We start from the raw sequence: 25579 nt of genomic DNA on the forward strand, positions 1-25579 counted from the left end.
ATAAAAATGTTTGTTTTGAAATATCACCATATTACTGTTTAATTATTACTTTATGGTGGTTGTTTATACTAAAATGCTCAGTGTTTTCCTTCCCTCTCATAGCCACCCAAGGATAGCAAGCAGAAGAAGGATACGTCCAAGGCCAAAAAGGACAAGGACCCAGTCAACAAGTCTGGAGGCAAGGCAAAAAAGAAGGTAATTTAGTGTTTCTTTCCCCAGTCATGTTTAACTTCAAGACTAAACGTTGTTGGGCTGTTTAATCAAGTTATAAAAAAGTACCAATGACATTTTTTCTTTAGGTTTTATTTGAAATATGATTTTAGTGGATTAAATGGTACAATTGTTTTAAACGACATAAACATGTTGTGTTTATCCATAGTGCACTAGTTATGTTTTGGCAAAACTGAACAGGCTGGTTGTATTCCAGTTCCAGTTGTGCACAAAATATTAATAGTACATTTTCATGCAAAGGCTCCTTTGTATTAATTCAAAATGTGTCAATGCTTTTGTTTCTAATCTTTAGCGTGTAGATGATAAATTTTAGGTTGGCTGTATCCACTCAGTGTTATCAAATCTGGCCCAACCAGCCATCCACAAGCTATAGTTGTTCTAAAAAAAAATCTCTTTAGTGTCAGTGCTACTTTGTATGTAGTGTTCTGCAGCGAAACTCTTTTTTCTGTTTTGAGTAGAAGTGGTCCAAAGGAAAAGTGAGGGATAAGTTGAACAACTTGGTCCTCTTCGACAAGGCTACCTATGACAAGCTGTACAAAGAAGTCCCAAATTACAAGCTTATTACACCTGCTGTGGTGTCTGAAAGGCTGAAGATCAGAGGCTCCCTGGCCAGGGCCGCCCTCGTTGAGCTGCTCAGCAAAGGTAACTAGTACACAAGAAGAAAACCATGATGTGTAAAGCATGTGCAGTTTTCATAGCAGATAAGTTATGCTTGTATCGAAACTAGATTTACTGATATAATCAATAGTGAGTTATGATTTCTATAAGTAGGACCTTTATTTACATGACTACTTAGTTCAAATGTTTAGCTTTTCTCTATATATTGCTCCTTTTTTGCATTGGGTAGCTTTGTATACATTCTACACACACGTGTACTAAAATGACTTGTTTGGAAGCTTAGGTCAGAGTGCATGGCGAGCCTTTTTGACACCACTGGAGCTTAGATACATCAGGACCAGTTGCTGCTGGGCTGTCAATTAACAGCCCAGAGCCTGAAGGCTGCATTCAATGATACTCATTTTGTGCTTTGTTAACTGTGAGGCTGGGTGCATGTTGCTTTTTAACTCAGTTCTTATGCCTTTCACTAAACCCTGGTCATAAAATACTTTTTGCTGGCTGTCACTGAGTGATGAGCTTGAAAACACAGTATTGATTTATGATACAGTTTACTAAAGAAATCTTTGGTGCATGTGTGAATGTCTACACTACCTTCAGGCCAAGCCATGTGGTTCCAATTTTGTATTCAGTCCTACGATGCACTTACTAGTTTCAGTGTGTCAACAGTGTATAATCTTGACCAGTGCATCTACATAGGTCAAATTCACATTGTTAACTAATAGTGGCATTGATTAAGCATTATTAACCAGCCAGGCTTTGATTTAATACATAGAATAAAGCAACAGAATCAATTGAAAGACGATAGCTGGTCTAAATGGTTGTTTTTTAAAATTGTTCAGGTCTAACAGGTTTGATATACAATCGTACCTTGTCAAGTTAAAATGGATATTAAGAGTCTTAATTATTATTATTTTTAGGTATGATCAAGCTGGTGTCGAAACACAGGGCTCAGGTGATCTACACACGTAACACCAAGGGCACTGATGAGGGAGCACCAGAGAAGGACTCTTAAAGGTAATTATTTCAGCTGTTAAAGTTTTACATTGACACTACATTAGACATCAAGTATGCTATACTAAGTTTTTCTTTTCTTTCTTTCATTTTAGGATGTTCTCTGGCTCATCAATGTGTTTTGTATAGTTCAATAAACTACAAAAAATAAATTTGGTCTTGTCTAAGTTTTTTTTAAATCTTTTGTGAAAGGGGAGGGGTGGGTTAAGGCTTAACATTTTTTGCCAGTTTTCAACCTTTAGCACACTTTCTTGGGTTTGACAAATGAGTTTCTTCTCATTTTTGTCCTTGATGGCTGTAGTTCGAGGCTGGAATGGTTTAGTAAGCTGCTTTACTATTTGGAACACAGGTCTGCTGTTTTTCTTTACATTTTCTTGCTTTTTTGTTTGTCAGGCTTTATGCATCTTTTTTTCAGTCCTAGGTGGGTGGAGTGCAGGGTTAGGGCTGGCCCTGGTTTCCATACATAATGGTATTTGAGTTTTAGGAGAAGCAAACTGGTACTCCTAAACTGGTCCTAGCTGTTGTGTAACAGCACAACAATGTACACACCCTAGTTTACATGCTCCAAGGAGTTATAGTAAGCATTTTTTTTTCTATTTTGATAGTGCTCAGTATGAGGAGTACATCGGGACTAGACTTGGAGTCTTTAGTGAAAATGGTAGCAGAGAGAGTTTAATTCTGTGCTGCCAAAAACAGTTTGTGGTCAACAAACCTCAACAGCTCAGTTTTATTTATTTGCATTATTTACACTTGTGCAAATCTTAAGCATTTTAGGATGACATGATGGCACAACATGTTGGGTGGGTGCTGCACAACACTGGGTTCACTGGATACAGTCTGTGTAGAATTCTTCCCATACCTAGATGGCTGACCCCTGCATGCTCCGGTTTTCACCTACTCCTCAAGCACTCTGGGTGACCTGGCTACTCTTACCTATCTCTTGGTGTAAAAGTAATGATGTAAGTAATACCCCGCAATGGATTTGGAGAACACCATGTGCTAATTCATTTGCACTCACACATAGGGACGTTTTATATCTATTCCACCCACTTTTTGGGCCTGTCTGAGAAAAGCAGGCCATATAGCTTCAGAGCCCTAGATTTTATTCTTACTTTTGGTCGCTCTGTAGGTATTCCAATTTCTCCACCTTCCAAAAAATACAGTATGTAAGGTGCATTTGCAGCTATGAATTACTCAAATGTTTAGGTCTATAAGTACTTCACTTACTAAATGGTACTCCTGCCAGAAGGTGATTATGCTGCATCTAATCACCCTGTGAGCGAGTCAATGGGTGAATGTGCGTTGTTATTTGATGGACTGGTGTTTTGTATAGGCCTGCACTGTGTTTCTGGGTAGGACTGGACCCACCGTGACCAAGATGGAGCTGTTTTTAAAGTTAAATACAATTAGAATTTTTAATTATTGGCAATTTTAACAAGTGCACAAATCTTGCTCATTGGCACGGATGATGTGTCCGGTTCAATCCCTGCTTTTTGATCTGGTTCTGCATGCTGTTCCAGTTAACAAGTGGGTATTCTTGAGCTCTCTGTGGATTGGCTGGTCCAAAATTTGCGAAGGTGTGAGTGATGGATCGAGGGGTGTCCAGTGTGCGTTCCTGCCCTGCATTCAGTATTTTTGGATGGTGCCAAACTCACTGTGACCTTGACCAGAATGAAGCATCCTGTGAAAATTAACAAATAAATATTAATGTATTTGGCCCAAAACTGTATAAATAAATTTAGTCATTAACATTAGTGACATAATTTGATAATATGAATCGGTTGTAGTCGTTGCACACTGGAACTGGACTATTAAATACTATTCGAAAGGTCACTGGTTCAACTAACCGCCACATTTAGGCCCCTAAGCAAGGCCTTTTCCCCTTAATTGCTGGCACTGTACCCAGTCACAATTGCAAGTCACTTTCATAAAAAAATTATTTAAATGCTGTCAAAGTTATATTACATTATTTGATTTTATTCGGCAGTTCACCTGGTGTGACCTTAAAAGCATACTGTCCAGGATAAGTTTTAGAAATTTTTACAGCAGTCACTGCCAAATCTTTTAATCACATACACAAACCTGGTTCTTTTATACACTGCTACTTATACCAGTGTAATAACACAGTAAGTCAGTTCTGTAATTGCATACCTGAACAATAAAGTCTTTCATTACAAAGCAGCCTTAATTCCATTTATCTATTTATGAAAACATTACAGCAGTCAAATTCATCTGTTATATTTATTAATGTACACATTTCCAATAAAGTCATGGACATATTGACACTGGATCATCAGTCCATATTAGTCTAAAAAATCTATGAAATAAACATTATCTTTACTGTATAATTAATTTATACTGGTTCTATATTATTCTATAATGGTTGTAGTATTCTGGTGGTGAATGTAGTAGGTTTATCACTGTTTGGATGCAAGGTAGGAAGGCACACTGGACAGTGGATCAGTTCATCATAGAAATCCACATACCAGCACATTTAAATAATTAAAACAACATGCAAATTAGCATTTTGGCATAATTGCACAAAATTGCAATAAACTTAAAATAGTAATACACACTACACAAAGCAAACAGATACTTTATATCATTTTAGCATCTATGGGCCTGTCTTAAACCCAAGAAAGTTCTCGACATAGCATTTTTTGTCATCCTGTGAAGAAGGAATTCTTAGATGCTTCAAAATGCTGCCTACTGAGATACCTTAAACTGACCAAATAACAAAGGAGCTCAGTGTGCTTCCTCATCTGCGAGAAGGCAATTCCAGCATTCAGTGCGGCACAACTTTTTTTTATAAAAGAAATTCTTAAATGACACACAGATGTGGAGCGGCGAGTGGAGTTATCTTCAGATGTAAGTAATTCTCATTCATTTTTATTTTTTATAAATAAGTGTAATCTGCAATTTTAAGTTTGTCAGTAACAATGTAACAGTTTCCAGTACACAGAGGGAGATGTTAGCTAGCATGCCTGTAGGTTGTGTCACCTGAGTCAATTGGTTTGAATAGCATGAGGCTAGCTCTGTTAGCTTAGTAAGGTAAAACTGTGGCGGTGGGCGGAGCAGCCAATGGCATAATTGCTGTCTTACTAGAGCAGTGGTCCCCAACCACCGGGGCCGCACAGAAAGAATGAATAATTAGAGATCGGGTGTTATTCTATTTTGGGTGTTATTGTCACCCCTAGGTGGGAGCGTCTTGTTGCAGCGAAAAAAGCTCATTTTACATCATTTGTGAGCAATATTATTAACCCCCCCTCGGTCCGTGAAATTATATCTTATATGAAACCGTGGTCCATGGTGCAAAAAAGGTTGGGAAACGCTGTACTAGAGCGTCTCAATAATCTGCCTCTAAAGTTCAATGTCAGTTAGAATCCTCTCTACTTAGCCAGCTGGCTAGGCAGGCAGTGGGCAGCAAGGCAGCTCACTAGGTTATGAGACAGACCTGCCTGACAGTGTCTGCTGAAACACTGACAAGAAATGTGGGGATGCTTACTTTTACCCTCTTAAGGCAATCAGAAACCAATCATTACATCAGTTCACATCAAATGTTTTTATTTTTACGTCTTGGAAACCACCAGTGTACATTTTTTGGGTCAGAATACACAAATATTCTACAGACCTTCCAAAATGAATGGAAGATATTGTTTAGTATCTTGTCCCAGCGACTGTCAAAGTTCCTCACAATTACATCGACACATCTGTACAGAAAGGTGGGATCGCTGGTACACCTGGTTGCTTGGAACACACAGGTTAACTTGCCTTCCTTAGCTCCTCTCAGAAGCTGTGTGACAAGGGAGACCTAGTGATTTTGTGGTTGGACCTTGCCAATGCATATGGGTCCATACCACATAAACTGGTTGAAGAGTCCCTCCGCAGGTATCATGTTCGCACCAAGATCAACGATCTCATTCGGGATTACTATAGTGACCTCCGAATGAGTTACATCAGGGACTTGGACATCAAAGTGGCATAGGCTTGAGAAGAGAATTATTACTGGATGGATGTACAATCTTGATCATTCTTTTCGCCCTAGCCATGAATATGGTGGTGAAGTCGGCAGAGGTGGAGTGCCGAGGACCTCCCACAAAGTCCGGTGTGCGGCAGCCACATATTAGAGCCTATATGGACAACTTGACCATCACATCATCAGTCCCTTGAAGCAGGTGGATCTTACAAGGCCTGGAGAAGCTCATCTAATGGGTGAGGATGAGTTTCAAACCTTTAAAATCAAGGTCCCTTGTGCTGAAGTAATGCAATCAAGAAAAAGAGAGGGTAACCAGTATTTCAAACAACTCAAAAGTGGAAATGGGTCAAATTGACCTATAACATAGTAGGAGGGTTAAAAGCTATGAGGCTAAAGTAGCTTAGTCCCCACTTAAATTTAGTCCCCATGTAAGCACTAGGCTGAGCATATCCCAACACAGATTGTTTCAAAATGTCAACAAATGAATCAAAACAATGACATGATTTATAAAAAAACCCATTCAGCCTAAGAAATTAGACAAAGGTGGCTATACCACTAGCAGTTGGAAGTATTTTATTGGTTTGTAAAATTATGTTATATAAAAGTTGGAATACAGAGAGTAACATACTGTATATCAGCAAGTCAATCAGGTGTGAGGTTTTAAACTTACACAATTGTAAACAGGTAATTACTAGCTTTTCTTTTTAGGTAGATTAGAGTAGCCCAGGTACAATTGTAAGTTTGGACATCAAACTTTGTCTTTGTCAGTAAGTGAATGTGGAAAAACTACATTTCTTCTGTTCTAACCATGGAAAACCGCTTGCCCCCCCATGTCTATTTGTATTTTTTCTTTACCAATACACATTTTCGAAGTAATTACTGATATACATTATCATGTTTGAGGCCCTCATTCATCGATGCGGCTCAGTTTTAAAACATTATAGCTTTTATACTTTTCAGACACTGAGAGAACATAACACTGAAGGAAAACAAGATGTCACAAACAATTTTATTGGCTCGTTTTAACCAAACAATACACAAGAGATACATCTATAAACAATGATCCAAAAGAAACTGTACATTTGTAGTTGCAGAAGAATATTGCTACTGCTGGTATGAATGCTGTAGTTTCACACTTGAACACAGATTGGTCTTGAAATAAGTTGAGCTTTAACACATTGATGAAATTTAGCCCCGCTAAAGAGAATGAAACTCGATCCTGACCATTCGGACTATGTACCATTACACACTGCACATATAAAATTGAATATCCTTACACAGCTATTGTGGCGCTATCACGGAAAATACAACAAATAAACACATGATGATGCACAGGCCCGACACAGAAAGCTCCAGCACTACAAAGTAGGTTTATTAAGCAGAAGAATTAACATACGGAACACAGCTTACAAATGTTCTAAGCAATCTGCCTCATTATAAACAATAAACGATGAGTGATTCACATCCCTAATCCACTGCGCACACAAACAGTACAGGTTACACACACTCAAAAGAAGAAGAAAAAAATCCCTCATAGAGCCAATGGAATGTTAGTCATTTGGGCAACTTGTCCAACCGTCTGTAAAAGCCACAAGTTTGTGTAGCATCGTAACTTCTTCCATCTTACAAAAGAGGAACCGACAGACAATTACTGTTCTGGATGTACAAATGTGGGATGCAGTGAAATCCCCCTTAAAATGCATCATATCTTTCATAAAAAATGTGTCTCTACAGTCAAACTACTAAAAAACTGCCTTTAGAAAATAGAAGATAAAAATATTCCCCTGAATTGTACAAGAATAGAGGTACAGGGAGCGCTGGTTTGAGGCGAGATGTTATGCGTCGTCCTTTTTGTCATCTTCTGATGCTGGTGCCTAAAAAATAAAATGTATTAGGGTTAACATTTGTCAGCGCATTAAGAAATGCCAACATTGTTAAAAAATCAAGTGTAATAAATAATGCCTACCTCATCATCATTTGCCTCTCCATTTTCAGCTGGGACTTCCTCTTTCTTCTCCTCGGGCTTGTCCTCTTTAGGCTCCTTGGTTTTCTTGGGTTTGGCAGGTGCCTTCTGCATGAAACATGTAATTACTCATTAATAAACTATTATAACTATCAGTCACCCACTTTTCTAGACTATGTTTATAAAAAACGTATGTAACTAAATTTTCTTGTATTATTATTACATCGTGAATTGTATTGGGCTTGTAAAAACAGACAGACTTGCTTCTTACCTTTGCCTTTGGCTTAGGCTCTGCCTTAGTTGGTGCAGGTTTCTAAAAATTAAATTTAATAAGAAAATTACATTTACAAATTATGAATTAATTAAAATGTGTTTATTTTAAGTAAACTTGTAATGACTTCTACTTACATTTACCAGTCTTGCTGATCTCCTCTTGGGCTAAAAGACAATAAAAGAACAGGTGAGCATACAAAATACTCCAAATGCTGCCTAACCTTATTAAATGTCCGCTGTAGAGTATAGTCAGCCAGTTAAACAATACATACCTCACCAGATTCAGTGTCATTGTTTGCCTGAAAAAACAATGGAAATAGTGTTAATAAAATTGTTGGAATGAACGTGGTAATTTGCTGAAATACTGAGAAATACTGAAAAATGACACCAGCCAGTGTAGTAACACCTCACAAGAGTTTGTAAATTCAATGACTTTACAGTTAAGTGCTTAAAATACTAAAATTCATAGTATTTTAAAGCCTTATTAGACCATATGACTTAAGTAAAACGTTTGCATTAAAATTTTGGCAATACATGAACTTTAAACAAAAGTATTAGTTTAAACATGGAAACAAGATAATGGCGACCAGGTGATGTTTTCCTCCCCCTCCCACTTTGTACTATTAATCTTAAAATCCCGCCATTTTCTAGACATGTTGTGCTGATTGGCCGATTCCAGGCAGGAGGCGGGATCAGTGCACCGCCCCCGTTCCACACTAGTCTATTAAGCAACGACTCATATTTTATTGTATATTTTAATATAAAACGTCTACAACTACTAAAAATTCGACAGTATAACTATGTTAACATAGCCACTTTATTGTCTGGTTTAGGTTGCAGCTGCAAGGTAGAAGAAAATGGTGCAAAACAACGGTAGCTGTGTGGTTTGAGGGATTCGCCATTTTTACCACATCGGATTAGCACGAATACACCGACTGTTATGGCGTCGTGCTAACATATTCCCTTACATACGGTCTCAACTATGGAAGCTGGAATTGCTCTGGAAGTGGTAAAACCGGTAATTTATGTGTTGTTTGTCGTGCCCTGGTACCAGCCAAAGCAGCCATTTAACTCACGAACATACGAAAGGGATTTTTGGTCGAGTGAAAATCTCCATGCGAATTCATTAGTGTTAACAGGCGAGCGGTAACATTAAAAGCGGGACAAGCAAAACCAAACAAGAATGTGAATTCTATAAAGAGCTAAACTAGTCGTGTTGTTGCGTTTCTTAATGTAAATTTAGTGTGTTTTTCATGCACTTCCACATGGAAGCAGGGGATGCAATCAAGTAACATTAACAGTGAATCCTGTTACACCCCTTTGTCTGAAAACATTTATCCAGCTTTTGAAGCTAAAACTGGAATTAAACCATTAAACTTAATTGCAAAAACAAATGCATTCACTTAATTCAGCGTTCAACTTAAAGTTTTGTATTTTACTGTAAACAAAACTGCACATGGCTCGGATGCAACAAATGCAAAACGATGCACACGGATGCAGTTTCAAATGCATATAACCAAAAGCTCATGCATCGAGTTAAAAAATGCACCTGAAAATTGGACTAATGTAATATAATATAATGCGTTCATACATCTGAAATAAAATCACTAAAAAAAAAAACAATATTGTGTGTTAAGTGATTTAGCATGCACATAAGTACACATAATTACAATCGATACGGTCTTAGCTATTTTTCCACCTATTTTTTTATTTATTTATATCATACATAAGCAAAATTAATAAGTATCATTTTATCGTAGAAATGCATGCATGAGATAAAAAAAAATCTCAGCACGTGAACAGTAAACGCAAATCGAAACTGCATGCCAAAACGAGCTAATATAATATCATTTATGTGTCTAAACTAAACTCGAATTTTATATGCACAGACTTGCAACATGCAACCATACATTTTCCTTCCTGATTTCATAAACCTACACCGTACATTGCGAATGCACATCAACCACAGTACTTACTTTGCTCCTTTTGGGCATGATGGACTTTTCTGTGCTGTATTTAACCAAAATTAGGCTGCAAAAAACTGGCAGTGCAAAGCACCCTAAAATAGCCAACTGTGTTTAGTTAGCTGAATATAAAGACACACAGGTTTCAGAGAAGAAACCGTTTAACGTCCCATCGAAACACGAACTAGCTCAAACCGGATTGGATTCTCCCCTTTTCTCCCCCTGCTGACTACAGCACAGAGCCTGAGTAGGACCTTGCCCCTTTCTGACACTCGTTTACAATGATTGGCTCTCATACATGCCAGTTCCGCCTCCTCAGCCTAGAGCTTTTTGTGATTGGCTCTCTGCTGCGACAATGCGATTTTAAATCATAGCAACGTACCTGTGTGGCTTCTCGTCCGTGCCAATCAGGGATTTCAGGAATGAGTTAAAAATAAACACGTTAAACAAAAATAAACAAAATATACATGAAAATCGTAACATTAATACGAAATAGTTTTATTTAGTCGTTTTTTGAATATCTAAAATGTATTTTCAAATGTAAGGGTGGTTTAAACAAGCACAAAGGTGATTTACAGTAATATTTACTTGAGCCAAAATGGCGACTGTTTGTTGTTAACTTGAAAAATGTCGTTTTCTGTATACACTTGTGTAATTCACCCTAATTACACATCAGAAAATCTTTCTAAACGCATTTAGCTGTTTATTTGGCTTATTTTTTCGAATTACACTGGTTAAACTGTGGTAAATGACTTGCTTTCCAACCAAAAGCTGCTTTACAAGATGCATGCATTCACTTCAAGTGTTTACCTGAACAACAGCATTTGTAAAAAAAAAACAAAAAAAAAAACCCTTTAGCTATTTATTTGCTTCACAAGAATTATCCCTTCACCATTTACATACAACATGTGTTACTAATTAGTAACCTTTCTTATAAAGCTAAATTCTAAAATAAAATACTGTTAAATTCCTTAATATTTTAAACATCTAGTGTGGTTCAAATAAGCATGTAAAATGTAAGGGTTCTCCTAAGATAAAATAGCATTTGTTTCAAGCCAATCTGTGTGGTTCTTGTTTTCCAGTAATTTACCTACAAATTAAATATCTCTATAACATAAACAGTGGCCAGATTTAACAGAAATATATAATATTATATAATATAATATATAACCAGCACACCTGATTTTACATATTCAGTCAAATAATCATATATAATCAAGATCAAATGTTAAACATGTAAGGATGGTTAAAATAATCATAATGTGGTTCTCAACAATAATGGTGGCTTTTTGGTGCCAAACTTTTTTTTTTACATACAGTAAACTTTTGTTTAACTAGAATTTTTTTTTATGTGTGCATTTACTATTTTGTACACATCGACTTGGTAAAACACTTGTTACTAAATAGTTACTACACACTAAGCAAAAATAAATAACATTTGGGCCAGTGATAGCTCAGTGGTTAAGGTACTGGACTAGTAAACAGAAGGTTGCCGGTTCAAGCCCCACCACCACCAAGTTGCCACTGTTGGGTCCCTGAGCAAGGCCCTTAACCCTCAATTGCTCATCATGTTCCGCTCATTGTGAGTCGCTTTGGATAAAAGCGTCTGCTAAATGCTGAAAATGTAAATGTAAATTTGACCTGAAATGTTTTAAACTTAGATAAAGTTTAAGAAAAATGCTGTTAAGTTACTACATAAATAGGCAAATAAATAAAACTATCCATAAATACTGTTGTATTTCTTTATTTGTTAGACTTAAGGTTCAGGTAAGGTAAGGAGGGTTGGATCAAGCACAAATGTTTTTTTTTTTAAATATGTTTTTATTACAAAAAATTCTTAAATTATTTTTAAGCATCTAACATAAGTTAAAATGAGCAGGAACATAAAGTGGTGACTGTTCTGCACAGGGTTATGTCATTGGTTACAGGCGTGGAAATCCTTATTTATCTTTTTTTCTTTTAAACACCTGATTTACACGATTTGCGCTTTTACTATATGTATTTTTTCAGTTAAAATGTTGTTAATATGTGTTATTACAAACTGAGCATATAAAGTACGATAAATGACTTCAAATTTCTGAAAAGTACCCAGCGTGTATACTAAATAGTAACAAAATTATAATAAAACATTACATCTTTTTTATACAACTAAACTTATAAATTCTATTTAATTTCTTATTTAGTTAGTGTGTCAGTTAGAATATGTAGAAGTTGTGTTAAATTGATTAACATAAAGGTGATTTGCATGTGAGAGGTGTTGACACCAAAATGTTATCTTTGTTCTACCTGCTGTCATGTAAATAACCCCAGCTATAAGTGAGAAAATCTTTTTTTAAAGATTTGTAAATTTGATATAGGAGAACCGGTTTAATATGTCAAAAATAAAAATCCAAGCAACATTAGTTCAAGTAACATTAATTCTAAAACAGACATTTTAAACATCTTAATGCTGGTGGTCAGATACAAAGGAATTTTTCGCTCATTTTACAATTGGAAAGTTTTTATGGGTCTAAACGGCAGTCACAAAAATATACTAAAGATTTCTATAATTTGTGTACAGAATTTTAAATTGTAGAAATTCCACAATCATTAAACTAATTGAAGTTGCCAACTTTCCATGACTTACATGTCCATGTGTAAACTTTAAACCTTAACTGTTTTTACAGCATGCATTTTATCTGAAAGTACATAGAATATTTTGCACCCAGTATTTATTTGATAATAACACTAATCAGCATCTCATGTTGGTCAAAATGCACATCGTTTAAGTATAAAATTAAACAGTATTAAAAAATACAGTTTCATTTCTTTATTTTAAGTATCTTATGTGCAAGTCAGGAAGTGGGGGTTTTGAGACGACCTACACAAAGGCCATTTACAAGTGACAAAGTGCAGACTGTTTCTAGCTGCTGTCATGTAAATAAGGTACATGTGAGATCATTCCCAGTAAATGGCCTTTGTGTTGTTAATCTTGTTTATTTCTTGAAGAACATTAGCCATACTGGTTTCAGATAAAGATGATTACTGATTAAAAATTGGGGGTTGTGTACTCAACACTAAACCTAGAGGTCCATTTGACACAGCTGATAATTGCACATTCAATAGATTTATTCGCTAAATGCAATAAAATGCAAATAATTACTTAGCACACATTACACAAAATCCATACAGTATTTACTACAGTAGAGTCTGATTTTCATATTAAAAAGTGGCTTTTTTATGTTGTGTCAGTTTTGTGATTGGTTTTATATCAAATCTCTTAAGAAAACACATAAATTATACAAAGAACATCTTACAAAGAACATTTACAAAGAAGAAGTAAAGAACCATTAACTGTTATCTTAAAAGGCTTCTTTAGAGTTTAGAGCAGACTAGAAATGGCATAAATTTTGACCTGGCATGTTTTTGGGAGTTGGGAGGAAATAAAAGTACCCAGAGAAAACCCAAGCAGACATTGGGAAAACCCCTGCATGCCAGACTCTTGATAGACAGAAGCCTGAGGCGAAGTTTGAACCAGGGTCCCCAGGACCACTCAAGTGACCCGTACTGTTCCTGTATTACTAGCGGAGGAGACCGTGCAGAGTTTATTAAAGTGATGGCATGAAAATCTAAACAGGTCTACAATAAATGAAAATCACAACAACTGCAGATGCTACTGATGCTACTGTTTTTGTGGAGTATCTTCTCGGTGTCTACTGTAGAATGTCATCACAGTCTTTTAGAGAACTGTCTTATTGGTACCCTTGTGCAACTGGAAACAAACAATAGCACGTATGGATGATTCTGGATTTGAATGCGTACCATATCGGGCAGTGGTTAAGGTACTGGACTAATAATCAGAGGGTTGCCCGTTCAAGCCCCATCACTGCCAAGTTGCCCCTCTTGCAGGAAGGCCCTTAACCCCTAATTGCTCAAAATTGTGTTCAGTCATAATTGTAAGTCGCTTTGGATAAAAGTGTCTGCTAAATGCCGAAAATGTAAATGAAAATATTGGTCTGTAGAGTTCCAAAGGGCAGTAGTGTCCACAGGAAAATGTTGCTCCTCTACCTATAGCCTTTTTATGGCGCTTTTAAGCCAAACTGCTGTTTTCTTAAACATTGTGTGTTTGTACGTTCAGCAGAATGATGGGGGAGGGCAGTGGCAGGTGGGCATCAGATATCACACATCAAAACCCACTTGGTTCAACAGCTGCCCATCTCATCTCCAGGCCAGAGAGCAAGGAAGAGGGCTTGGTTGCAACATCAGCATTTGGACACCCATCGCTGAACACAGTGGTACTTGTAAGTTTGTATACATATAAATACATACTTACCAAACAGCATACACACTAGGGCTGGGTATCGCCACTAATTTCCTGGATCGATTCGATTCCGATTCACAAGGTCCCGATTCGATTCGATCTTCGATTTTCGATTCAATTTCGATTCAACACATTTAGGCATATTTGAGTTACATTAACAGGTTTTGTTTAAATATGTAAAGATGTTCAGAGAACGAATGTGATAATTGTACAAAGAACATTTATTATTAAAAATATTTGTGTATTTTGTTTACATAAATAATTAATCCAAAACAGAAAACAGTAACATTCAACAGCCAGGTGTATGTTTACATTACATTTACAATGTTGTAGCATGTCAGACAAATGAAATAATAATAAAAAATGAATGTTACTGTTTTCTTTCATTTGTCTGACATGCTACAACATTGTAAATGTAATGTAAACATACACCTGGCTGTTGAACAGCTTATGCCAAGTTTACACGACACGACACTGATTAACACCTGGTCGCTGTAATGTTCACACTACACGACTGATCGGCAATGGGGGGTTTTACACTACACCATCTATCACCAGGGGGAATCACAGGCGAGCTTCTCTGGTCTCCAAAACTACGTTTTGTCACGAAAACACACGTGAGAAGTGATGAAAGGTTTAATGATACCACGTCCAAACATGCACATCAACAAGTAGCGAGCGATCAAAGTTTGTGCGCTGATGAAATAAATGAATCTGAGTGGATTTGGCAACACGAGCAGCATGGATCGTTCTGTAGTGAGTTGGAGGTTAATAAATATTTTGTTTTGTAGAGAACGATCAGGTCAGAAATACTGTAAAACTCGCGTGTGCTGATGTATTCTGATAGAAACTATATTGCGCTCCACCACCTGTTTCCAACCTCTCCCCTGTGTTTCCCCTCGCTGTTTCTCACATTGATTGAGAGCCGAGTTTTGATCGCAGAGCGAACACCGAGTTCCTCCCGAATCCAGAGCCGAGCGAAAATCAGTGCAAAAAGTTGTGTAGTGGTCATAACTTGAGCTTCTGCCATGCTAAACTGATGTGCAGGTCAGATCTCGTTGCATGAAAAAACAGTGGCTGGTCACGCGAAATTAAAGGGGGTAACAATAGTAATAGATTTCCGTGTGCACCGTAAAAAGGGGCGTATTTAAAAAATCGATCTCGCATTTGTATGAATCGATATCGGATCGTTCAAATAAAGATCGATTAAAATCGAAAAATCGCTTTTATAAACCCACCCCTAATACACACTACATCATACATGTACACAGCAACAATTTCTTAACTTATTAATTCTGTACACCTATTTGGGATGTACATTCATTGACAATTTTATAAGCTTCTCCTTTCTCATGTGGCTTAATCGCAGTTCATTTAAAATACTGTTTAGTATATAGCGTGCAGTTTTAGCCAGCAACCAGTCATGAGACATGGTGTAAATTGCATCAGTTTATTACCTGTTTCTTAAAGAAATTACACTACATGTCTCACCCAGCCACCCAACCATAAAAACAAATAGAGCTTAATACCCCAAAAAACAATGAAAACAATGACTCTACACAAGATGTCACACAGGACACACCAGATAGACCCATACCTACTTGCTAAAAGGAGACCAGGATCCCACTTGCCCAATCTATTCATGCCAACAGATAAACACCATCAGAGCAAAATTCTACAATATGTTACAGGAAATCTTCACCTTTGTATCTATTAGCTACCCATGATAATAGCCATAGCGGCTGACATGGCATTAAGAATTAAACAACAACCAACCTCACTCTAACATCACTAGGTCAATACTTGACATGGTCACTTCATTTTAGACGACTGCCCTACTCCATAAACCAATTGCAACTCAATTTAAGCTCTTAAATAACATGATTGGTGTCCTGTCCGGGGTGTGTTGCTGCATTGCGCCCAGTGATCTTAGGGAAACTGGACCCACCGCAACCCTGACCAGGATGTAGTGGTGGTAAAACATGAAACTCGAATGAAATCCCAAAGAATATAATAATACAGAGATTCAGACGTGTAATAAATAAGAGCTGGTTTATAAGCAGCATCATAGCCAGGTAGTGACAGTCATGTCCTACTGTTATTTATAGCAAAGCAATGATGATATACTGAAGTAGTGTGCACTGTATACTGGAATATATAAATAGTATGTCCCGGTGGTACATTACCCTCCGCGACCCTGATCATGAAAAAAGTGTTTGGTGAAAAAGAAATTGGAATATGTTCCATGGGTCGCCACTAGAGGGCAACAAACGATAAACAAAACTTAGGTTCCAATCCAAACTTTCGGGCCAACGTGTTTCAGACCTGGGTTGGTACAAATGAATTAAGGGATTTAGGTATTCTGTTAGTTTCCCATTAACTACATTCTAGTCAGGGTCACGGTGGGACCAGTGCCACCTGAGATGAAAAGACACACTGGGAAGAATGCACATATTTAAGCAATAGAACACGAGAGCGAGAGCGAATAACATCACGTGATGTTATTCGCTCTCGCTCTCGTGTTCTATTGCTTAAATATGTCAGATCACGCATTTAAAACGCGTTTAAAACGCGATCGGGAAAAAAGTCTGTGTCGCCTGCGTGCGTGTTTGTGTGCATGAAGCTTGTCGTTACTGGCAATGCGTCAGCGGAGTAATACAGTTGTGGTGTGAAAAGGCCGTGCTGTTATCACGAATATCAGCACGGTTAGAACTAGAGATGGGACGATCGATCGGCTACGAATCGGTATCGGCCGATTTTTAATCAAAATATGCTATCGGCGATCGCGATATTTCCTAAAAGTAGCCGATCCGATCGTGTGATATATAAAGACCATGTTAAGTTAACAGCTCAGTGGATTGATCCAGACTTTGAGCTACGAAGCACCAACCATCACATCACCATTCATCAACAATCGTACAGAATCCATCGTGAAAGCTCTTACGATGTAATTTTGCTGATTGTAATATTTACTTTAAAAAGATAATTCAACCCGGTCACATCTGAGTCGATTCTATCAGCACGTTATATAAACTCCTGGTTCACTTTGGTAAATCGTAAGCGGTTCTTACTTGTGATGTAGATGAGAACAGAAAACGTTACAGAGCCAATCCGAGGCAAAAGTTTATTCATTACCAAATTCGTTAGTTCAGGATCATCTGCTGAACTTTTAGAAAACTTTTAGCTCCTTAGACGGAACGAGTCTGACTCGGTTACAGATCTGTGGTAATAGCGGTTTAATTAAGCTTTTTAATTAAGCTTTTTAATGAAGCTTTTTAATGTAAGAGAGTCACACAGAATGTTCTGTAGTAGCTGGTGTTTATTTAAAACCACGACATTTAATTAATAACAGTAAACACGGAGAGATAACTGAGAAGAGAAACTTACGCTTCGCATAAAAACGATTCAACTCATGAATCAATGAATCACTTATAGCGATACTGTGAACAAAGCGTATCTTCTAAATGCACAAACACACACACTGCAGCATATCAGAGCTGTTTGACAGTATTCATTCATACTTTGTTTTTATTTATTAACTTACTTATACCTAGGTACAATTTACAGCAGGCAATCCACCTTCTGCATGTTTCAAAAGATAAGAGAAAGCCAGAGTACCCTAGAGCAAACCCCATACAGGTATAGGACGCAAGTAAAACTCAGCAGAGAATGACCAGAGTCAAGGAATGAACCCAAGTCGTCAAGTTTCTTTGCAGCATCCACTTATAACCCTCAACTCTCAACACCAAGTGCAAGGCCATGACACACAGTCACAAATTTACTGCTCACGAAGAACATACCAAACTCACCACAGATGGTGACTGCAGGCGAAGATTCAAACCCAGCTCCCAAGCAGCCATATTGCTGTGCAGTCCCCAATCCCCCAGCAGCACCACCTTTTTGATTTTCAGTGTTCAGATGGCACAATTAATTTTCATGGTGGCACAGCTGGTAGCGTGGGGCATAGCAGCGTAGGTCCCATAGAACTGGGTTTGATCCCCACCTATTTTATGCTGCACTTCCTACAGGTACTCCCACCTCTTAGAAATATGTAGAAGATCTGGATGCAATATACAGTGCCTTGCAAAAGTATTCAGCCCCCTTGAACTTTTCAACCTTTTGCCACATTTCAGGCTTCAAACATAACGATATGAAATTGTAATTTTTTGTGAAGAATCAACAACAAGTGCGACACAATCGTGAAGTAGAACGAAATTTATTGGATATTTTAAACTTTTTTTAGAAATAAAAAACTAAAAAGTGGGGCGTGCAATATTATTCGGCCCCTTTACTTTCAGTGCAGCAAACTCACTCCAGAAGTTCAGTGAGGATCTCTGAATGATCCAATGTTGACCTAAATGACTGATGGTGATAAATAGAATCCACCTGTGTGTAATCAAGTCTCCGTATAAATGCACCTGCTCTGTGATAGTCTCAGAGTTCTGTTTAAAGCGCAGAGAGCATCATGAAGACCAAGGAACACACCAGGCAGGTCCGAGATACTGTTGTGGAGAAGTTTAAAGCCGGATTTGGATACAAAAAGATTTCCCAAGCTTTAAACATCTCAAGGAGCACTGTGCAAGCGATCATATTGAAATGGAAGGAGTATCAGACCACTGCAAATCTACCAAGACCCGGCCGTCCCTCTAAACTTTCAGCTCAAACAAGGAGAAGACTGATCAGAGATGCAGCCAAGAGGCCCATGATCACTCTGAATGAACTGCAGAGATCTACAGCTGAGGTGGGAGAATCTGTCCATAGGACACAATCAGTCGTACACTGCACAAATCTGGCCTTTATGGAAGAGGGGCAAGAAGAAAGCCATTTCTCAAAGATATCTATAAAAAGTCACCTGGGAGACACACCAAACATGTGGAAGAAGGTGATCTGGTCAGATGAAACCAAAATCGAACTTTTTGGCCACAATGCAAAACGTTATGTTTGGCGTAAAAGCAACACAGCTCATCACCCTGAACACACCATCCCCACTGTCAAACATGGTGGTGGCAGCATCATGGTCTGGGCCTGCTTTTCTTCAGCAGGGACAGGGAAGATGGTTAAAATTGATGGGAAGATGGATGAAGCCAAATACAGGACCATTCTGGAAGAAAACCTGTTGCAGTCTGCAAAAGACCTGAGACTGGGACGGAGATTTATCTTCCAACAAGACAATGATCCAAAACATAAAGCAAAATCTACAATGGAATGGTTCACAAATAAACGTATCCAGGTGTTAGAATGGCCAAGTCAAAGTCCAGACCTGAATCCCATCGAGAATCTGTGGAAAGAGCTGAAAACTGCTGTTCACAAACGCTCTCCATCCAACCTCACTGAGCTCGAGCTGTTTTGCAAGAAAGAATGGGCAAAAATTTCTGTCTCTCGATGTGCAAAACTGATAGAGACATACCCCAAGCGACTTGCAGCTGTAATCGCAGCAAAAGGTGGCGCTACAAAGTATTAACGCAAGGGGGCTGAATAATATTGCACGCCCCACTTTTCAGTTTTTTATTTCTAAAAAAAGTTTAAAATATCCAATAAATTTCGTTCCACTTCACGATTGTGTCCCACTTGTTGTTGATTCTTCACAAAAAATTACAATTTCATATCGTTATGTTTGAAGCCTGAAATGTGGCAAAAGGTTGAAAAGTTCAAGGGGGCTGAATACTTTTGCAAGGCACTGTATTACTGAGTGAATCTGTGAGTGTATGTCCTGGGTATTCCTGCCTTGTGGAAAGGGTTGCCAGATAAACTGTGCCCCTGATAGAAAAAAAACAGGAGGTAAATAAAAAAAAAGATTAAATAGGTTTATATTTATTGTTCTTAAAGCCAATGAAAACAAAGCTTATGATAGGATCCTTGACTTTTGATGTTGCATTTTTGACACTAATCAATGGTGTGAGGCACCATTGGCACCTTGGTTGTCCACATTGGAACAGTTTAACATCAACATCAGTCTAGGCACCTGCATTGCTGTAGGGACTGCCCAAACCAGCTCTACCACTACAGCTTCACTTATATTACACACCCAGCATACCCAGCATAACAGCTGTTGGAAAGGCTGAACATGTTCTACATACTTATACACATTTAAATGACGTGTCATGGCAACGTCGTAAAACTGTCACCTTGTGCCCAGGATGGTCAAAAATGATCCAAAAACTAAGCCTTAGAGGCTTCCATGCAAAAAACTACGTTTCTCTTTCTGTTTTTTCTGTGTTCATGTAATGAGCACCACATTTTCATCAAGACATAGGGTTCCTGGAGCAGCTGGGTATGGCTTGCTTGACTGTAAACAGTGTCACTAATGTTTCTGTGGCTCTGGCATTACATCTCATTTCATTCTGAAAACTCAAGTGCTGTCTAACTCTATGTAAATGGGCACAGAGAAGTCACCAGTTGTAGTCAATCAACAGTCTGTGCAGCTAGCCCACTGCCTTTGAGATCAGGGTTTGAATCTCAGCAGTGATATGCTGATATACACTGATCAGCCATAACATTAAAACCACCTCCGTGTTTCTGCACTCACTGTCCATTTTCCCATATAAAAGCACTTTGTAGTTCTACAATTACTGACTGTAGTCCATCTTTTTCTCCACATACTTTTTAGCCTTCTTTCACCTTGTTCATCAATGGTCAGGACCACCACAGAACAGGTATTCTTTGGGTGGTGGATCATTTTCAGCACTGCAGTGACACTGACATGGTGGTGGTGTTTTAGTGTGTGTTGTGCTGGTATGAGTGGATAAGACACAGCAGCGCTGCTGGAGTTTTTAAATACTGTGTCCACTTACTGTCCACTCTATTAGACACTCCTACCTAGTTGGTCCACCTTGTAGATGTAAAGTCAGAGACGATCGCTCAGCTATTGCTGCTGTTTGAGTTGGTCATCTTCTAGACCTTCATCAGTGGTCACAGGATGCTGCCCACAGGGCGCTGTTGGCTGGAATATTTTTGGTTGGTGGACTATTCTCAGTCCAGCAGCGACAGTGAGGTGTTTAAAAACTCCAGCAGTGCTGCTGTGTCTGATCCCATCATACCAGCACAACACACACTAACACACCACCACCATGTCAGTGTCACTGCAGTGCTGAGAAAGATCCACCACCCAAATAATACCTGCTCTGTAGTGGTGCTGGGAGAGTCCTGACCATTGAAGAACAGCATGAAAGGGGACTGACAAAGCATGCAGAGAAACAGATGTACTACAGTCAGTAATTGTAGAACTACAAAGTTCTTCTATATGGTAAGTTGGAGCTGATAAAATGTACAGTGAGCGTAGAGACGGAGGTGCTTTTAATGTTATGGCTGATCTGTGTAAAGTAGTTTATAAAAATAAAATGAATCTGTGGTCAGAATTCCAATGTGCTCTTATTTGTGTGTAATTTGATTCTGAATTTGAACACTGAAGACAGTCTGGCACACATCCAGAGAAAAGATTTTGTGTAGGCTAGACCTGTTTTTACTTCAGCCTCAGAAACCTTCAGCCTTAACTAAACAAACAAATGTAACCAAAAATATGTTAACTTAAATTTTTTGTCCAAACCATTCCACATAATAGTTCTGATTCTGTACCTCAGTGATTGTAAATAAGTGGGTGGTGCACATGACATGTTGTAGTTTCGATCCATTCACTTAGTGTACAAAGCAGCTGCTGATTAAACTGGAAGGTGTGTTCTCTCCTGTACACCTGTAGCTCAGTAGTCCTTCTGTTCATGTGACTGCTCTATAAAGTCGGGTTTACCTGCTGGGTGACGAGTATTTGCTCACTTTAATGGTTAATGATTGTATATATGCAGACACATCTGTTTCATTATCTATAAACCTACAAACATGACAGAGGTGCCAGGAGTCATGTTTCTAACAGAAGAGCTAAGCAGACCTGCAGTCGTTTGTTTTTATGTTTCTGAATCCTCCCCTGAGCTTTGGTATGATCCAGGCTGTATGCAAAGCAGAGAGGTTAAACAGGTCCTTCTGTTGCGTCTGAATGATAAGGAAGAATGCTGAACCTTGGCCTTCGTTTAGTCCTATTAGATCATAAATGGAGGTATGGTGTTCACACCTTCTCAGATATGATTCACAGGTAGAAACTGGAGACTGGGCCTTGTATGTTGTTGTGTAAGCTGCTGGACTGAGGTTTTAGGTGAGTGTTTTCTGTTCAATTAGAATTTTGTTTTGAGCACAGAATGTGAAACTGTCTTATAAAAATATGATTGTGTACAGTGGACAGTAGTTCTGATTTCTGTATATATTTGGTGTGTATCTTATGTAGTGTATATAAAGTATTTATTATTTATTATTGAGTTTATTTTACGAGAATATAAATATATAAATAAAATAAAAAAATTACACAAAAATACATTTATATACATATATACATATATCATATACATATATTTATAAATACATTTATGTACATACATTATTATTGTATATATATTACACATACAGTAATAAATATCAAGTACACATACACACATATATTGTGTATAAATATATATATTTGTTTGTCATTTTGGTTCAGCTTTTGTATTTCAAATAAATAATAAACAACTGGAATTTGTATTAAGGACAAAAAACATCATTTAGGTGGTTGAATGTATTTCTTTTTACTGAGCTGTGTTTTTGTATATTAATTCATTTTATTTAAGAATTGTTTTGAACTTTATTTTAAAATAATAACCCTGATTTGTATGAATATAATAAATGTAAAACATTTAGCCAGCTTTGAAATCTAAAACCAGTAAAAATATAAATTGTACTTACAATATTATACAATTTACAAACCCAATTTCTGTAAAAGTTGGGACCTTTTGCAAAATGCAATAAAACCATCTGTAATTTGTTTACACTGATCATTGTAGTCTGTAAATATGACAAACAAAGTTAGATTTTGATGCCTGAAACAAGCTAAAACATGGACTTTCCACTGTAAAGGGAAGTTGAAATGCATTCAACTTATTAGTGTTTATCAAGCCACTACTCATTATTGTACAACCCCAAATCAAAAAAAGTTATGGAAAATGCTAATAAATTAAAAAACACAGTGTTCCTTACATTTACTTTGACTTTTATTTGATTGCAGACAGGATGAACCTGAGATATTTCATGTTTTGTCTGTCAACTTCATTTCATTTATTAATAAACATCCATTCCTGCATTTCAGGCCTGCAACACATTCCAAAAAAAGTTGGGACGGGGACAATTAAGTAATGGGGTGAAAAAACTAAATAATTATATGATTCCAAACAGGTGATGTCAACATGTGATTGTAATCATGGTTTGGTACAAAAGCAGCATCCAGGAAAGGCTGAGTCTTTGATGAGCAAAGATGATCAGAGGATCTCCAGTTTATCAAAAAATGCGTGAGAAAATTATTAAAATGTTTAAAAACAATGTACCTCAAAGAAAGATTGGAAGGGATTTGCATATTTCTCCCTCTGCAGTGCATAATATCATTAAACCATTCAAAGAATTGGGAGGAATTGCAATTCGTAAAGGCCAAGGGCGCAAGCTTAAGCTGAACGCCCGTGATCTTCAATCCCTCAGATGGCACTGCATCAAGAACCGCCACTCAACAATAGCTGATATAACCACATGGGTGAGGGATTACTTTGGCAAACCCTTTTCAAGCACTACAATACAGAGTTACATGCACAAATGCTTTACTGTGCAAAAAAGAAGCCTTATGTTAACCATGTCTAGAAGCAGCGGCATCGACTTCTCTGGGCTCGGGGGCATCTAGGATGGACCATGACACAGTGGAAACGTGTATTGTGGTCAGATGAATCAGCATTCCACTTAAAGGTCATATACACTTCTGTGATGGCAGCATTAATGCAGAAAAGTAAATTGAGATCTTAGAGCAACATGTGCTGCCTTTAAGACGTCATCTTTTCCTGGGACGTTTATGCATTTTTCAACAAGACAATGCAAAACCACATGCTGCACACATTACAAAGGCATGGCTGCAGAAGAAGACGGTACGGGTACTGGACTGGCCTGCCTGCAGTCCTGATCTGTCCCTAATAGAGAATGTGTGGAGAATTTTACAATGAAACTTAAGACGTGTTTGCAGGAAGAATGGGACAAAATAAAAGCTGAAACACTAAATCACTTGGTATCCATGGTGCCAAGTGTGGTGAAAAGGAATGGCAACATTACAAAGTGGTAAATGCGTTACTGTCCCAACTTTTTTTGGAATGTGTTGCAGGCCTGAAATGCAGGAATGGACAATAATTAATAAATGAAATGAAGTTGAGCAGACAAAACATGAAATATCTCAGGTTCATCCTGTCTGCAATGAAATAAAAGTCAAAGTAAATGTGAGAAACTCTGTTTTTTTTTTTGGGTTTTTTATTATTATTTGCATTTTCCATGCTGTCCCAACTTTTTCTGATTTGGGGTTGTAGATGTAGGTATTATTGTTCATTCATGTGGTGGTATTGTCGTTCTGCAATATGAAAATCTTATTGAAAAAAAGTGTTTGCACCGGGTCCGGCTAAATTTGCCAACGCCCCCTTTCCCCTTCCAAACTAAAAACTTTTTCATTTTATTTGATTCAGCCGCTTTTGTCCGGATCAGGGCCTGGTCAGACCTGCAAATACTGGGCACAGGGCAGGAATACCCTGGACAGGACACAATCCATTGCAAGACTTTAGACATAGTCAGTCGTGTCTCTGTAGACAGATAGCATAACAGGCCTCTGCGCCACCCGAGTGCTACTAAAACACTTCCAAAATGAAACTAAATGTCTTATCAAAAGTACAACTGCTGTAAATGTTTTTCTTTTGTTGTTATTACATTCGTTTACATTTAGCTTAAATATGTCGATTAATATTCTTTACTATAATATGCCTTTTTAGGATTTGAGCATTGGCATGAGCACTTCTGAAACAGCATGGACATATTCACCCTTGCAGCAGTTTTGCTTATTATCACAGGGGGTAAGTATTGTTTTTATTTTCCTTCATTACTTCCTATTTTAATTCCAGGTTATAAAACGTTTCACCTGACATACCTTTGATGGGAGGGTATAGAGTAGGGCAGAGCAGTTTGACTGACGTCAGAAAACCAGCAGCATGTTTATCAGATGTTGGGCCACTTCAAGCTTACTGGTTAAGATTCTGTTTCCTGAAGGTTGGGTAATTTTCATAGTTTTAGAGATGACTGAAATATTTAATATGCTTTAAAATGCTCTTCTGAGTATAATTCTCATACCAGACTTGTGCATCATTGAGACAATC

General features: G+C 37.7%; 3 protein-coding genes across 8 annotated transcripts in view; 2 read left to right on the forward strand and 1 right to left on the reverse strand.

Moving 5' to 3' along the window:
• rps25 (ribosomal protein S25) overlaps positions 1 to 2012 on the forward strand; it is a 240040-nt gene extending 238028 nt beyond the window's left edge. For 4 of the 5 annotated variants that reach the window (XM_063014574.1, XM_063014575.1, XM_063014573.1 and 1 more), the window contains exons 2-5: positions 102 to 195; positions 690 to 873; positions 1767 to 1863; positions 1956 to 2012. In XM_063014574.1, the coding sequence (XP_062870644.1) occupies positions 102 to 195; positions 690 to 873; positions 1767 to 1861 (373 nt within the window). In that variant the 3' untranslated portion in view covers positions 1862 to 1863; positions 1956 to 2012. The remainder of the gene's footprint in view (positions 1 to 101; positions 196 to 689; positions 874 to 1766; positions 1864 to 1955) is intronic. The other variant, XM_063014572.1, reaches the window with a different exon arrangement.
• Positions 2013 to 6831: 4819 nt separating this feature from the next.
• hmgn1b (high mobility group nucleosome binding domain 1b) lies at positions 6832 to 10307 on the reverse strand. Its single transcript, XM_063014415.1, has 6 exons — positions 10049 to 10307; positions 8345 to 8371; positions 8208 to 8237; positions 8071 to 8112; positions 7803 to 7907; positions 6832 to 7710 (listed from the first exon to the last, which is right to left on the reverse strand). Exons 1-6 carry the CDS (start codon positions 10064 to 10066, stop codon positions 7672 to 7674), a joined length of 261 nt encoding a protein of 86 aa, XP_062870485.1. The 5' UTR covers positions 10067 to 10307; the 3' UTR covers positions 6832 to 7671.
• Positions 8851 to 25579, forward strand: part of igsf5a (immunoglobulin superfamily, member 5a) — a 28938-nt gene continuing 12209 nt past the window's right edge. The window contains exons 1-3 of one of the 2 annotated variants that reach the window (XM_063014413.1): positions 8851 to 9090; positions 14154 to 14316; positions 25199 to 25279. In XM_063014413.1, the coding sequence (XP_062870483.1) occupies positions 25234 to 25279 (46 nt within the window). In that variant the 5' untranslated portion in view covers positions 8851 to 9090; positions 14154 to 14316; positions 25199 to 25233. Of the gene's footprint in view, positions 9091 to 14153; positions 14317 to 22416; positions 22477 to 25198; positions 25280 to 25579 lie in introns of those variants that run through there. The other variant, XM_063014414.1, reaches the window with a different exon arrangement.

The sequence above is a fragment of the Trichomycterus rosablanca genome, chromosome 18 (assembly GCF_030014385.1).
Source record: "Trichomycterus rosablanca isolate fTriRos1 chromosome 18, fTriRos1.hap1, whole genome shotgun sequence".
NCBI lineage: Eukaryota > Metazoa > Chordata > Actinopteri > Siluriformes > Trichomycteridae > Trichomycterus > Trichomycterus rosablanca.

What these genes read in the sequence shown, in the direction of transcription:
- hmgn1b (XM_063014415.1), bottom strand. An exon ending in AGCCTAAGCCAAAGGCAAAG is followed by an intron (nt 7,908 to 8,070) that starts GTAAGAAGCAAG and finishes TGTTTCATGCAG; the next exon opens with AAGGCACCTGCCAAACCCAA. An exon ending in GAGAGGCAAATGATGATGAG is followed by an intron (nt 7,711 to 7,802) that starts GTAGGCATTATT and finishes TTTATTTTTTAG; the next exon opens with GCACCAGCATCAGAAGATGA.